Source organism: Bufo bufo, chromosome 4 (assembly GCF_905171765.1).
Source record: "Bufo bufo chromosome 4, aBufBuf1.1, whole genome shotgun sequence".
Lineage (NCBI taxonomy): Eukaryota > Metazoa > Chordata > Amphibia > Anura > Bufonidae > Bufo > Bufo bufo.
The window spans coordinates 632,350,167-632,364,801 of record NC_053392.1 but is presented as its reverse complement, the minus strand read 5'-3'; the positions used below and the strand labels follow the sequence as shown (position 1 = coordinate 632,364,801).

Here is a 14,635-nt window from a genome sequence, read left to right as displayed (position 1 = left end):
ACTGGGGGGCAGACACTAGATGGTAAGGGTGGGGGCAGACACTAGACGGTAAGGATAGGGGCAGGGGGCAGTACTGGGGGGCAGACACTAGACGGTAAGGGTGGGGCAGGGGGCAGACACTAGACGGTAAGGGTGGGGGCAGGGGGCAGACACTAGACGGTAAGGGTGGGGGCAGGGGGCAGACACTAGACGGTAAGGGTGGGGGCAGGGGGCAGAGACTAGACGGTAGGGCAGACACTAGACGGTAAGGATAGGGGCAGGGGGCAGTACTGGGGGGCAGACACTAGACGGTAAGGATGAGGGCAGACACTAGACGGTAAGGATGGGGGCAGACACTAGACGGTAAGGGTGGGGGCAGGGGGCAGTACTGGGGGGGGGCAGACACTAGACGGTAAGGATAGGGGCAGGGGGCAGTACTGGGGGGCAGACACTAGACGGTAAGGATGGGGCCAGGGGGCAGTACTGGGGGGCAGACACTAGACGGTAAGGATGGGGGCAGGGGGCAGTACTGGGGGGGGGCAGACACTAGACGGTAAGGATGGGGCCAGGGGGCAGTACTGGGGGGCAGACACTAGACGGTAAGGATGGGGCCAGGGGGCAGTACTGGGGGGCAGACACTAGACGGTAAGGATGGGGCAGGGGGCAGTACTGGGGGGCAGACACTAGACGGTAAGGATGGGGCCAGGGGGCAGTACTGGGGGGCAGACACTAGACGGTAAGGATGGGGCCAGGGGGCAGTACTGGGGGGCAGACACTAGACGGTAAGGGTGGGGGCACACACTAGACGGTAAGGGTGGGGGCAGGGGGCAGTACTGGGGGGCAGACACTAGATGGTAAGGGTGGGGGCAGACACTAGACGGTAAGGATAGGGGCAGGGGGCAGTACTGGGGGGCAGACACTAGACGGTAAGGGTGGGGGCAGGGGGCAGACACTAGACGGTAAGGGTGGGGGCAGGGGGCAGACACTAGACGGTAAGGGTGGGGGCAGGGGGCAGACACTAGACGGTAAGGGTGGGGGCAGGGGGCAGAGACTAGACGGTAAGGATGGGGGCAGGGGGCAGTACTGGGGGGGGCAGACACTAGACGGTAAGGATAGGGGCAGGGGGCAGTACTGGGGGGCAGACACTAGACGGTAAGGATGAGGGCAGACACTAGACGGTAAGGATGGGGGCAGACACTAGACGGTAAGGGTGGGGGCAGGGGGCAGTACTGGGGGGGGGCAGACACTAGACGGTAAGGATAGGGGCAGGGGGCAGTACTGGGGGGCAGACACTAGACGGTAAGGATGGGGCCAGGGGGCAGTACTGGGGGGCAGACACTAGACGGTAAGGATGGGGCCAGGGGGCAGTACTGGGGGGCAGACACTAGACGGTAAGGATGGGGCCAGGGGGCAGTACTGGGGGGCAGACACTAGACGGTAAGGGTGGGGGCAGGGGGCAGACATTAGATCTCACCATGCGCAGTGTGGACAGGCCCCCGATGCACAACCAGAAGACGTAGAACAGAGAGTGGAAATGGATATTATAGGTGACGAGGAGGACGATGCAGTGTCCAAACAGACCGTACCCCTGAAAGGGAAGACACGTCATATACCCCGATATACCTCCCCATATCATGTACCCCCGATATACCTCCCCCATATCATGTACCCCCGATATACCTCCCCCATATCATGTACCCCCGATATACCTCCCCCATATCATGTACCCCCGATATACCTCCCCCATATCATATACCCCCGATATACCTCCCCCATATCATGTACCCCCGATATACCTCCCCCATATCATGTACCCCCGATATACCTCCCCCATATCATGTACCCCCGATATACCTCCCCCATATCATGTACCCCCGATATACCTCCCCCATATCATGTACCCCCGATATACCTCCCCCATATCATGTACCCCGATATACCTCCCCCCATATCATGTACCCCCGATATACCTCCCCCATATCATGTACCCCCGATATACCTCCCCATATCATGTACCCCCGATATACCTCCCCATATCATATACCCCGATATACCTCCCCATATCATGTACCCCGATATACCTCCCCCATATCATATACCCCCGATATACCTCCCCCATATCATATACCCCCGATATACCTCCCCCATATCATATACCCCCGATATACCTCCCCCATATCATATAGATGCACGCCGCCCCTCCCCCTCATCACATATAGGACAGTCAGCAGGTACTTACCAGCAGGGACAGGCTCTGGAGCATGGTGATTTGAGCATTACACAGATAAGCAATGAAGTAAATAAGGGACGAGACCCCCAACCAGTACCCAAAGCAGGTGCCAATGGCAGTGCCCATGAGAGTGCCCTCTACCTGTGAGAGAAGGAACACAACCAGAGACACGTCATCTACTTAATGTCTGCTTCTTATCCTCCTAGAATCTTCTCTTCTCCCCCGCAGACTCCTCCCATGCTCCCCTCCTCTCTCTTTCCTCAGGCTCCTCCCATGCTCCCCTCCTCTCTCGTCCCCCGCAGACTCCTCCCATGTTCCCCTCCTCTCTCGTCCCCCGCCGATTCCTCCCATGCTCCCCTCCTCTCTCGTCCCCCGCAGGCTCCTCCCATGCTCCCCTCCTCTCTCTTCCCCCGCAGGCTCCTCCCATGCTCCCCTCCTATCTCTTCCCCCGCAGGCTCCTCCCATGCTCCCCTCCTCTCTCTTCCCCCGCAGGCTCCTCCCATGCTCCCCTCCTGTCCCCCGCAGGCTCCTCCCATGCTCCCCTCCTCTCTAGTCCCCCGCAGACTCCTCTCTCATCCCCCCGCAGACTCCTCCCATGCTCCCCTCTTCTCTCAGGCTCCTCCCATGCTCCCCCCTTCTCTCGTCCCCCGCAGACTCCTCCGATGCTCCCCTCCTCTCTCGTCCCCCGCAGGCTCCTCCGATGCTCCCCTCCTCTCTCGTCCCCCGCAGGCTCCTCCCATGCTCCCCTCCTCTCTCGTCCCCCGCAGGCTCCTCCCATGCTCCCCTCCTCTCTCGTCCCCCGCAGGCTCCTCCCATGCTCCCCTCCCCTCTCGTCCCCCGCAGGCTCCTCCCATGCCCCCCTCCTCTCTCGTCCCCCGCAGGCTCCTCCCATGCTCCCCTCTCGTCCCCCGCAGGCTCCTCCCATGCTCCCCTCCCCTCTCGTCCCCCGCAGGCTCCTCCCATGCTCCCCTCCCCTCTCGTCCCCCGCAGGCTCCTCCCATGCTCCCCTCCCCTCTCGTCCCCCGCAGGCTCCTCCCATGCTCCCCTCCCCTCTCGTCCCCCGCAGGCTCCTCCCATGCTCCCCTCCCCTCTCGTCCCCCGCAGGCTCCTCCCATGCTCCCCTCCTCTCTCTTCCCTCAGGCTCCTCCCATGCTCCCCTCCTCTCTCGTCCCCCGCCGATTCCTCCCATGCTCCCCTCCTCTCTCGTCCCCCGCAGACTCCTCCCATGCTCCCCTCCTCTCTCTTCGCCCGCAGGCTCCTCCCATGCTCCCCTCCTCTCTCTTCCCCCGCAGGCTCCTTTCATGCTCCCCTCCTCTCTCTTCCCCCGCAGGCTCCTCCCATGCTCCCCTCCTGTCCCCCGCAGGCTCCTCCCATGCTCCGCTCCTCTCTAGTCCCCCGCAGACTCCTCTCTCATCCCCCCGCAGACTCCTCCCATGCTCCCCTCTTCTCTCAGGCTCCTCCCATGCTCCCCCCTTCTCTCGTCCCCCGCAGACTCCTCTCTCCTCCCCCGCAGACTCCTCCCATGCTCAGCTCCTCTTTCGTCCCCCGCAGACTCCTCCCATGCTCCCCTCCTCTCTCGTCCCCCGCAGACTCCTCCCATGCTGCCCTCCTCTCTCCTCCCCCGCAGACTCCTCTCGCCCCCCGCAGACTCCTCCCTCTCCTCCCCGCTCCCCGCAGACTCCTCCCTCTGCTCCCCCGCTCCTCTCTCGCCCCCCGCAGGCTCCTCCCATGCTCCCCTCTCGTCCCCCGCAGGCTCCTCCCATGCTCCCCTCCCCTCTCGTCCCCCGCAGGCTCCTCCCATGCTCCCCTCCCCTCTCGTCCCCCGCAGGCTCCTCCCATGCTCCCCTCCCCTCTCGTCCCCCGCAGGCTCCTCCCATGCTCCCCTCCCCTCTCTTCCCCGCAGGCTCCTCCCATGCTCCCCTCCTCTCTCTTCCCTCAGGCTCCTCCCATGCTCCCCTCCTCTCTCGTCCCCCGCCGATTCCTCCCTGCTCCCCTCCTCTCTCGTCCCCCGCAGACTCCTCCCATGCTCCCCTCCTCTCTCTTCCCCCGCAGGCTCCTTTCATGCTCCCCTCCTCTCTCTTCCCCCGCAGGCTCCTCCCATGCTCCCCTCCTGTCCCCCGCAGGCTCCTCCCATGCTCCGCTCCTCTCTAGTCCCCCGCAGACTCCTCTCTCATCCCCCCGCAGACTCCTCCCATGCTCCCCTCTTCTCTCAGGCTCCTCCCATGCTCCCCCCTTCTCTCGTCCCCCGCAGACTCCTCTCTCCTCCCCCGCAGACTCCTCCATGCTCAGCTCCTCTTTCGTCCCCCCGCAGACTCTCCCATGCTCCCCTCCTCTCTCGTCCCCCGCAGACTCCTCCCATGCTGCCCTCCTCTCTCCTCCCCCGCAGACTCCTCTCGCCCCCCGCAGACTCCTCCCTCTCCTCCCCGCTCCCCGCAGACTCCTCCCTCTGCTCCCCCGCTCCTCTCTCGCCCCCCGTTGACTCCTCCCTCTCCTCCCCGCTCCTCTCTCGCCCCCCGCAGACTCCTCCCTCTCCTCCCCCCCGCTCCTCCTCTCGTCCCCCGCAGACTCCTCCCTCTCCTCCCTCGCTCGTCCCCCGCAGACTCCTCCCATGCTCCCCTCCTCTCTCGTCCCCCGCAGACTCCTTCCATGCTCCCCTCCTCTCTCGTCCCCCGCAGACTCCTCCCATGCTCCCCTCCTCTCTCGTCCCCCGCAGGCTCCTCCCATGCTCCCCTCCTCTCTCTTCCCCCGCAGACTCCTCCCATGCTCCCCTCCTCTCTCTTCCCCCGCAGGCTCCTCCCATGCTCCCCTCCTCTCTCGTCCCCCGCAGACTCCTCCCATGCTCCCCTCCTCTCTCGTCCCCCGCAGACTCCTCCCATGCTCCCCCCCCTCTCTCGTCCCCCGCAGACTCCTCCCATGTTCCCCTCCTCTCTCTTCCCCCGCAGGCTCCTCCCATGCTCCCCTCCTCTCTCTTCCCCGCAGGCTCCTCCCATGCTCCCCTCCTCTCTCGTCCCCCGCAGGCTCCTCCCATGTTCCCCTCCTCTCTCTTCCCCCGCAGGCTCCTCCCATGCTCCCCTCCTCTCTCGTCCCCCGCAGGCTCCTCCCATGCTCCCTCCTCTCTCGTCCCCCGCAGGCTCCTCCCATGCCCCCCTCCTCTCTCGTCCCCCGCAGGCTCCTCCCATGCCCCCCTCCTCTCTCGTCCCCCGCAGGCTCCTCCCATGCTCCCCTCCTCTCTCGTCCCCCGCAGGCTCCTCCCATGCTCCCCTCCTCTCTCGTCCCCCGCAGGCTCCTCCCATGCCCCCCTCCTCTCTCGTCCCCCGCAGGCTCCTCCCATGCCCCCCTCCTCTCTCGTCCCCGCAGGCTCCTCCCATGCTCCCCTCCTCTCTCGTCCCCCGCAAGCTCCTCCCATGCTCCCCTCCTCTCTCGTCCCCCGCAGGCTCCTCCCATGCTCCCCTCCCCCTCGTCCCCCGCAGGCTCCTCCCATGCTCCCCTCCCCTCTCGTCCCCCGCAGGCTCCTCCCATGCTCCCCTCCCCTCTCGTCCCCCGCCGGCTCCTCCCATGCTCCCCTCCCCTCTCGTCCCCCGCCGATTCCTCCCATGCTCCCCTCCTCACTCGTCCCCCGCAGACTCCTCCCATGCTCCCCTCCTCTCTCTTCCCCCGCAGGCTCCTCCCATGCTCCCCTCCTCTCTCTTCCCAAGCAGGCTCCTCCCATGCTCCCCTCCTCTCTCTTCCCCCGCAGGCTCCTCCCATGGCTCCCTCTGTCCCCCGCAGGCCTCCTCCCATGCTCCGCTCCTCTCTAGTCCCCCGCAGACTCCTCTCTCATCCCCCCCGCAGACTCCTCCCATGCTCCCCTCTTCTCTCAGGCTCCTCCCATGCTCCCCCCCTTCTCTCGTCCCCCGCAGGACTCTCTCTCCTCCCCCGCGACTCCTCCCATGCTCAGCTCCTCTTTCGTCCCCCGCAGACTCCTCCCATGCTCCCCTCCTCTCTCGTCCCCGCAGACTCTCCCATGCTCCCCCCTCTCTCTCCTCTCCCCGCAGACTCCTCCCATGCTCCCCTCCTCTCTCTCCTCCCCCGCAGACTCCTCCCATGCTCCCCTCCTCTCTCTCCTCCCCCGCAGACTCCTCCCTGCTCCTCTCTCGCCCCCCCGCAGACTCCTCCCTCTGCTCCCCCGCTCCTCTCTCGCCCCCCGCAGACTCCTCCCCCGCTCCTCTCTCGCCGCCCGTTGACTCCTCCCCCGCAGACTCCTCCCCCGCTCCTCTCTCGTCCCCCGCAGACTCCTCCCATGCTCCCCTCCTCTCTCGTCCCCCGCAGACTCCTCCCATACTCCCCTCCTCTCTCGTCCCCCGCAGACTCCTCCCATGCTCCCCTCCTCTCTCGTCCCCCGCAGGCTCCTCCCATGCTCCCCTCCTCTCTCGTCCCCCGCAGACTCCTCCCATGCTCCCCTCCTCTCTCGTCCCCCGCAGACTCCTCCCATGCTCCCCTCCTCTCTCGTCCCCCGCAGACTCCTCCCATGTTCCCCTCCTCTCTCTTCCCCGCAGGCTCCTCCCATGTTCCCCCTCCTCTCTCGTCCCCCCGCAGACTCCTCCCATGTTCCCCTCCTCTCTCGTCCCCCGCAGACTCCTCCCATGTTCCCCTCCTCTCTCTTCCCCGCAGGCTCCTCCCATGCTCCCCTCCTCTCTCTTCCCTGCAGGCTCCTCCCATGCTCCCCTCCTCTCTCTTCCCCCGCAGACTCCTCCCATGTTCCCCTCCTCTCTCTTCCCCCGCAGGCTCCTCCCATGCTCCCCTCCTCTCTCTTCCCCCGCAGGCTCCTCCCATGCTCCCCTCCTCTCTCTTCCCCCGCAGACTCCTCTCTCTTCTCCCCCGCAGACTCCTCTCTCTCCCCCCCCCAGACTCCTCCCATGCTCCTCTCCTCTCTCGTCCCCCTGCAGGCTCCTCCCATGCTCACCCACTCTTCTCCTGCTGTACCCCAAGCCCCTCTTACAATAACTGTTCCCGACGACTTCATTCCATGCAGGAGAATGGCCACCATGGTGAACACCAGCATCAGGGGTCCGTACAGTTCGCCAGCGATTTTCTGCAGAGATGGGATGAGAGGTGGCCGATCAATATGGCAGCTGTGACGATGGCGCCCCCCAATCTAGAGCAGCGGCTATGCCATCCACTTACCTGGGGGAAGTTAATCATCCTGACCGGGATCATCGACTCCAGGAGGCTGCAAAGGAGAGAAAGATCACGGTCAGATACGGGGGAGAGGCCCCCCACAGTGTAATCATTCCTTGGTGCTTGCTGTCAGTGAACGTAAACATTCTTCTGTAGCGACGAGTGCTGTCCACTTCAACATCAACCAATTACAGCTGATGGGCGGGACGGCACCGCGCGGAGCTCTCCGTATACCGTCAGTCACTAGGAGGACGGCACCGCGCGGAGCTCTCTGTATACCGTCAGTCACTAAGAGGACGGCACAGCGCGGAGCACTCTGTATACCGTCAGTCACTAGGAGGACGGCACCGCGCGGAGCTCTCTGTATACCGTCAGTCACTAGGAGGACGGCACCGCGCGGAGCTCTCTGTATACCGTCAGTCACTAGGAGGACAGCACCGCGTGGAGCTCTCTGTATACCGTCAGTCACTAAGAGGACGGCACAGCGCGGAGCACTCTGTATACCGTCAGTCACTAGGAGGACGGCACCGCGCGGAGCACTCTGTATACCGTCAGTCACTAGGTGGACGGCACCGCGCGGAGCTCTCTGTATACCGTCAGTCACTAGGAGGACGGCACCGCGCGGAGCTCTCTGTATACCGTCAGTCACTAGGAGGACGGCACCGCGCGGAGCTCTCTGTATACCGTCAGTCACTAGGAGGACGGCACAGCGCGGAGCTCTCTGTATACCGTCAGTCACTAAGAGGACGGCACAGCGCGGAGCTCTCTGTATACCGTCAGTCACTAAGAGGACGGCACAGCGCGGAGCACTCTGTATACCGTCAGTCACTAGGAGGGACGGCCACCGCGCGGAGCTCTCTGTATACCGTCAGTCACTAGGAGGACGGCACCGCGCGGAGCACTCTGTATACCGTCAGTCACTAGGTGGACGGCACACCCGCGCGGAGCTCTCTGTATACCGTCAGTCACTAGGAGGACGGCACCGCGCGCGGAGCTCTCTGTATACCGTCAGTCACTAGGAGGGACGGCACCGCGCGGAGCACTCTGTATACCGTCAGTCACTAGGAGGGACGGCACAGCGCGGAGCTCTCTGTATACGTCAGTCAATAGGAGGACGGCACAGCGCGGAGCTCTCTGTATACCGTCAGTCACTAGGAGGACGGTACCGCGCGGAGCTCTCTGTATACCGTCAGTCAACTAGGAGGACGGCACCGCGCGGAGCTCTCTGTATACCGACAGTCACTAGGAGGACGGCACCGCGCGGCGAGCTCTCTGTATATCGTCAGTCTCTAGGAGGACGGCACCGCGCAGAGCTCTCTGTATACCGTCAGTCACTAGGAGGACGGCACCGCGCGGAGCTCTCTGTATACCGTCAGTCACTAGGAGGACGGCACCGGCGCAGAGCACTCTGTATACCGTCAGTCACTAGGAGGACGGCAACCGCGCGGAGCTCTCTGTATACCGGCAGTCACTAGGAGGACGCACCCGCGCGGAGCTCTCTGTATACCGTCAGTCACTAGGAGGACGGCACCGCGCGGGAGCTCTCTGTATACCGTCAGGTCACTAGGAGGGACGGCACAGCGCGGAGCTCTCTGTATACCGTCAGTCACTAAGAGACGGCACAGCGCGGAGCACTCTGTATACCGTCAGTCACTAGGAGGATGGCACCGCGCGGAGCTCTCTGTATACCGTCAGTCACTAGGGAGGACGGCACCGCGCGGAGCACTCTGTATACCGTCAGTCACTAGGTGGACGGCACCGCGCGGAGCTCTCTGTATACCGTCAGTCACTAGGAGGACGGCACCGCGCGGAGCACTCTGTATACCGTCAGTCACTAGGAGGACGGCACAGCACGGAGCTCTCTGTATACCGTCAGTCACTAGGAGGACGGCACAGCGCGGAGCTCTCTGTATACCGTCAGTCACTAGGAGGACGGTACCGCGCGGAGCTCTCTGTATACCGTCAGTCACTAGGAGGACGGCACCGCGCGGAGCTCTCTGTATACCGTCAGTCACTAGGAGGACGGCACCGCGCGGAGCTCTCTGTATATCGTCAGTCACTAGGAGGACGGCACCGCGCAGAGCTCTCTGTATACCGTCAGTCACTAGGAGGACGGCACCGCGCGGAGCTCTCTGTATACCGTCAGTCACTAGGAGGACGGCACCGCGCGGAGCACTCTGTATACCGTCAGTCACTAGGTGGACGGCACCGCGCGGAGCTCTCCGTATACCGTCAGTCACTAGGAGGACAGCACCGCGCGGAGCACTCTGTATACCGTCAGTCACTAGGTGGACGGCACCGCGCGGAGCTCTCCGTATACCTTCAGTCACTAGGAGGACGGCACCGCGTGGAGCTCTCTGTATACCGACGGCACCGCGCGGAGCTCTCTGTATACCGTCAGTCACTAGGAGGACGGCACCGCGCGGAGCTCTCTGTATACCGTCAGTCACTAGGAGGACGGCACCGCGCGGAGCTCTCTGTATACCGTCAGTCACTAGGAGGACGGCACAGCGCGGAGCTCTCTGTATACCGTCAGTCACTAGGTGGACGGCACCGCGCGGAGCTCTCTGTATACCGACGGCACCGCGCGGAGCTCTCTGTATACCGTCAGTCACTAGGAGGACAGCACCACGCGGAGCTCTCTGTATACCGTCAGTCACTAAGAGGACGGCACAGCGCGGAGCTCTCTGTATACCGTCAGTCACTAGGAGAACGGCACAGCGCGGAGCTCTCTGTATACCGTCAGTCACTAGGAGGATGGCACCGCGCGGAGCTCTCTGTATACCGTCAGTCACTAGGAGGACGGCACCGCGCAGAGCTCTCTGTATACCGTCAGTCACTAAGAGGACGGCACCCGCGCGGAGCTCTTCTGTATACCGTCAGTCACTAGGAGGACGGCAACCGCGCGGAGCTCTCCGTATACCTTCAGTCACTAGGAGGACGGCACCGCGTGGAGCTCTCTGTATACCGACGGCACCACGCGGAGCTCTCTGTATACCGTCAGTCACTAGGAGGACGGCACCGTGTGGAGCTCTCTGTATACCAACGGCACAGCGTGGAGGCTCTCTGTATACAGTCAGTCCCTAGGAGGACGGCACCCGCGCGGAAGCTCTCCGTATACCTTCAGTCACTAGGGAGGACGGCAACCCGCGTGGAAGCTCTCTGTATACCGACGGCACCGCGCGGAGCTCTCTGTATACCGTCAGTCACTAGGAGGGACGGCACCGCGCGGAGCTCTCTGTATACCGTCAGTCACTAGGAGGATGGCACAGCGCGGAGCTCTCCGTATACCGTCAGTCCCTAGGAGGACTGCACAGCGTGGAGCTCTCTGTATACCGTCAGTCCCTAGGAGGACGGCACCGCGCGGAGCTCTCCGTATACCTTCAGTCACTAGGAGGACGGCACCGCGCAGAGTTCTCCGTTACCGGTCAGTCACTAGGAGGACGGCACGCGCGGCGGAGCTCTCCGTATACCTTCAGTCACTAGGAGGATGCACAGCGCGGAGCTTCTCCGTATACCGTCAGTCCCTAGGAGGACGGCACAGTGTGGAGCTCTCCTGTATACCGTCAGTCCCTAGGAGGACGGCACCGCGCGGAGCTCTCCGTATACCTTCAGTCACTAGGCGGGACGGCACCGCGCAGAGCTCTCCGTATACCGTCAGTCACTAGGAGGACGGCACCAGCGCAGAGCTCTCCGTATACCGTCAGTGACTAGGAGGACGGCACCGCGCAGAGCTCTCCGTATACCGTCAATCACTAGGAGGACGGCACCGCGCGGAGCTCTCCGTATACCGTCAGTCACTAGGAGGACGGCACCGCGCGGAGCTCTCTGTATACCGTCAGTCACTAGAAGGACGGCACCGCGCAGAGCTCTCCGTATACCGTCAGTCACTAGGAGGACGGCACCGCGCGGAGCTCTCCGTATACCCGTCAGTCACTAGGAGGACAGCGATGCTTGATCGCTTGTGAACCCTTCAGAATTTTCTTGATATATACATAAAATTCTAAAACTCCGTCAGATTTTCACACAAGTCCTAAAAGAAGATAAAGAATAAAATCAGAGAAATGAGTCACAAATATTAGACCTGGAGGAAAAAGGTCTGTGATTAACAGTATGTGAACCTGTTATATGGTGAAGGGCAGGGGATCCATCTAAGTCTGATCCCCACAGGTCTGTGGGACGTGTATCATGGCATGAACACTGGTGATCTCTGGAGACCTCAGAAGAAGAGTAGTTGATGCTCATCAGGTTGGAAAAGTCATACTCAGTGGTCCTCACCTCCAGTCCCTCAGGGCCAACCTGTCGGTCAGTGTTTTCAGGATTTCCTTAGCATTGAGCAGGTGATATAATAGGGGGTCCATGCATCAGGACTGACCACAGGTGTTCATCCTGTGGGATATTCTCAAATAATGAACGGTAGTGGGGACCTGAGGACTGCAGTTGAGGGAACAACTGCTTTAAAGAGTCTGGACTCACCAGTCCACAGACAGACAGATGTGTACAAATGGAGGAAATACCAGAACATTAGTAAGCCCATCCCCCCTCCCCCCCAGAAGCATCGACCAATGAACATCATACCAAGAGCAAGGCATAGTAATGGTCGGCGAGCGGTCACAAAGGAGCCCAAGGAACCTCTAAACATCTACAGGCCCTTCTGATTATTAGGATTATTAATGCCATGGAGCTGTACATCCAGACTAGAAAAATCTATGTCCGTCTGTCCTCTATATCTATAGGCCTCCAAATTTCGGAACCGCTGACACCAAATTTGGCCACAGGTACATGGGGGTGCTGGAAGGTTTTCATAAAAGTTCAGCACTCTCTAGGACGTACCTGTCCCTAAGATATTCCCTAAAAAGGCAAATATGGCACATCACTTGACCCTTATTAGCCAATAGAGGCTCACTGATCCTCAGTCTTGACAGACACAGTTTTACACCAAGTTTCCATAACAATTAAGGGGGTGAGGCGTTGTGGAGGTCACCGTTAAGGGGGCGGGGGGGCTGTGGAGGTCACAATTAAAGGGGTTATCCAACAGTATTAAATGGCCCCCCATATGCCCGGTGCCCCTCAGCTGTATGAGGAGGAGGTGGAGCTCCATGCCAGCGCTGCTTCCTCTTCATTACACTGTGAGTTGGTCCTCCCCTGCAGCGGCTGCGCAGTGTAATCACAAGTGGCTTGTTCTAGTCAAGTGACCGAGCGAGGACTCGTCATTACACTGCGCCTCCGAGAGGAGGCAGGTGCTGGGAGCACCACCTCCTCTCCAACCAGCTGATCAGTGGCGGAGGGGCCCGGGCCCCCACCAATCACATATGAGCTGGAGCGAGCAGGAGGAAACCACTGACATAGCAGAGCTGGAGCGAGCAGGAGGAAACCACTGACATAGCAGAGCTGGAGCGAGCAGGAGGAAACCACTGACATAGCAGAGCTGGAGCGAGCAGGAGGAAACCACTGACATAGCAGAGCTGGAGCGAGCAGGAGGAAACCACTGACATAGCAGGCTGGAGCGAGCAAGAGGAAACCTCTGACATAGCAGAGCTGGAGCGAGGAGAAAACCACTGGACATAGGCAGGCTGGAGCGAGCAGGAGAAACACTGACATAGCAGCGGCTGGAGCGAGCAGGAGGAAACCACTGACATAGCAGGCTGGAGCGAGCAAGAGGAAACCACTGACATAGCAGAGCTGGAGCGAGGAGAAAACCACTGACATAGCAGAGGCTGGAGCGAGCAGGAGGAAACCACTGACACAGAGAGCTGGAGCGAGCAGGAGGAAACCACTGACATAGCAGAGCTGGAGCGAGGAGAAAACCACTGACATAGCAGAGCTGGAGCGAGCAGGAGGAAACCACTGACATAGCAGAGCTGGAGCGAGCAGGAGGAAACCACTGACATAGCAGAGCTGGAGCGAGCAGGAGGAAACCACTGACATAGAAGAGCTGGAGCAAGCAGGAGGAAACCACTGACACAGAAGAGCTGGAGCAAGCAGGAGGAAACCACTGACACAGCAGAGCTGGAGCGAGCAGGAGGAAACCACTGACATAGCAGAGCTGGAGCGAGCAGGAGGAAACCACTGACATAGAAGAGCTGGAGCGAGCAGGAGAAAACCACTGACATAGAAGAGCTGGAGCGAGCAGGAGAAAACCACTGACATAGCAGAGCTGAAGCTGTTCTGTACAGAGGAATGTGGAGGACCAATCAATAACCACCAAGGGGCCCGACAGATCCTGACGGTGGGGGTTCACATACTTTTACAGCATTTTCCTCCTGGTCTAGTATTTGTGACATTTCTTTGATTTGGTTCTTTACCTACTTTCAGGATTTGAGGTTCACAAACTTACAAGGAGCGCTGTATGTCACAGGGCACTGAAAGCAAGCAGAGATCTAGACCATGGCGGGGGATGGATGACAGGGACTCACCGGCTGCGGACCTGCACGGGCTCCACATCGAAGTACGGCCGCAGGATGTCTATGTTGCCGTAGAGGTTGAAGGCCTTGGACGCCTGTCTCTTTCCCGCCTGCCACATCTGAGGGAGAGACGAGACATGTGACCCACAGATCCAAGATGGCGGAGAGACCACCAGAGCCACCCCCTCACCTCATCCGCCACCTGCCGGCCCAGCTGACCCTTCAGGCCTTTCATGCCCAGGAAGGCGCCGTCCTCCTCGCCCTCCTCCGTCACCGCCTCTCCTTCCTCCTCGTCCTCCTTCATCCTCTGGTTAATCTCCCCCATATCCTCGAAGCTGGACCCCGAGGTGTCGTCCATGTTCTCCATGTCAATCACCGCAGCCCCGCCCCCAGCCTGCAAAAACAAGGTGTCAGAGCGCGCTGGCCAGAGGTCAAAGGTGACGGGGCGAGAACCGGGCATTACCTGGATGTTCTCCTCAAAGCCGCCCCAGTCAGCCGACGCCAGGTTCCTGCTCCCTGCCCCCGCCATCCTGAACCCTGCTACCCCACCTGTGTATACTGCCCCTATCTACCCCCCGGGTGTACACTGCCCCCTGTCTATAGGTTACCCCTCCTGTGTACACTGCCCCTATCTACCCCCGCTCTGTATACTGCCCCCTGTCTATAGGTTGCCCCTCCTGTGTACACTGCCCCTATCTACCCCCGCTCTCTGTATACTGCCCCCGTCTATAGGTTACCCCACCTGTGTATAAGGCCCCTATCTCCTCCAGCTCGACTGTATATTGACCCCCACTCCCGGTATATTGACCCCCGCTCTCCGTGCCGCCCACTCCCGGGCGTCTAGCACTCGATGCTCTCTCGGTTC

General features: G+C 61.4%; 1 protein-coding gene across 6 annotated transcripts in view; it reads right to left on the bottom strand.

Moving 5' to 3' along the window:
• YIPF3 (Yip1 domain family member 3) overlaps positions 1-14,635 on the bottom strand; it is a 15,790-nt gene extending 1,155 nt beyond the window's left edge. The window contains exons 1-9 of one of the 6 annotated variants that reach the window (XM_040430848.1): positions 14,354-14,414; positions 14,234-14,310; positions 13,961-14,167; positions 13,783-13,889; positions 7,373-7,418; positions 7,188-7,280; positions 2,219-2,350; positions 1,363-1,567; positions 1,242-1,257 (exon numbers count right to left, since the gene is read on the bottom strand). In XM_040430848.1, coding sequence (XP_040286782.1) covers positions 1,364-1,567; positions 2,219-2,350; positions 7,188-7,280; positions 7,373-7,418; positions 13,783-13,889; positions 13,961-14,167; positions 14,234-14,299 — 855 coding nt within the window. In that variant the 5' untranslated portion in view covers positions 14,300-14,310; positions 14,354-14,414 and the 3' untranslated portion in view covers positions 1,242-1,257; position 1,363. Of the gene's footprint in view, positions 1-1,241; positions 1,258-1,362; positions 1,568-2,218; positions 2,351-7,187; positions 7,281-7,372; positions 7,419-13,782; positions 13,890-13,960; positions 14,168-14,233; positions 14,311-14,353; positions 14,415-14,487 lie in introns of those variants that run through there. The other 5 variants (XM_040430847.1, XM_040430843.1, XM_040430844.1 and 2 more) reach the window with 5 other exon arrangements.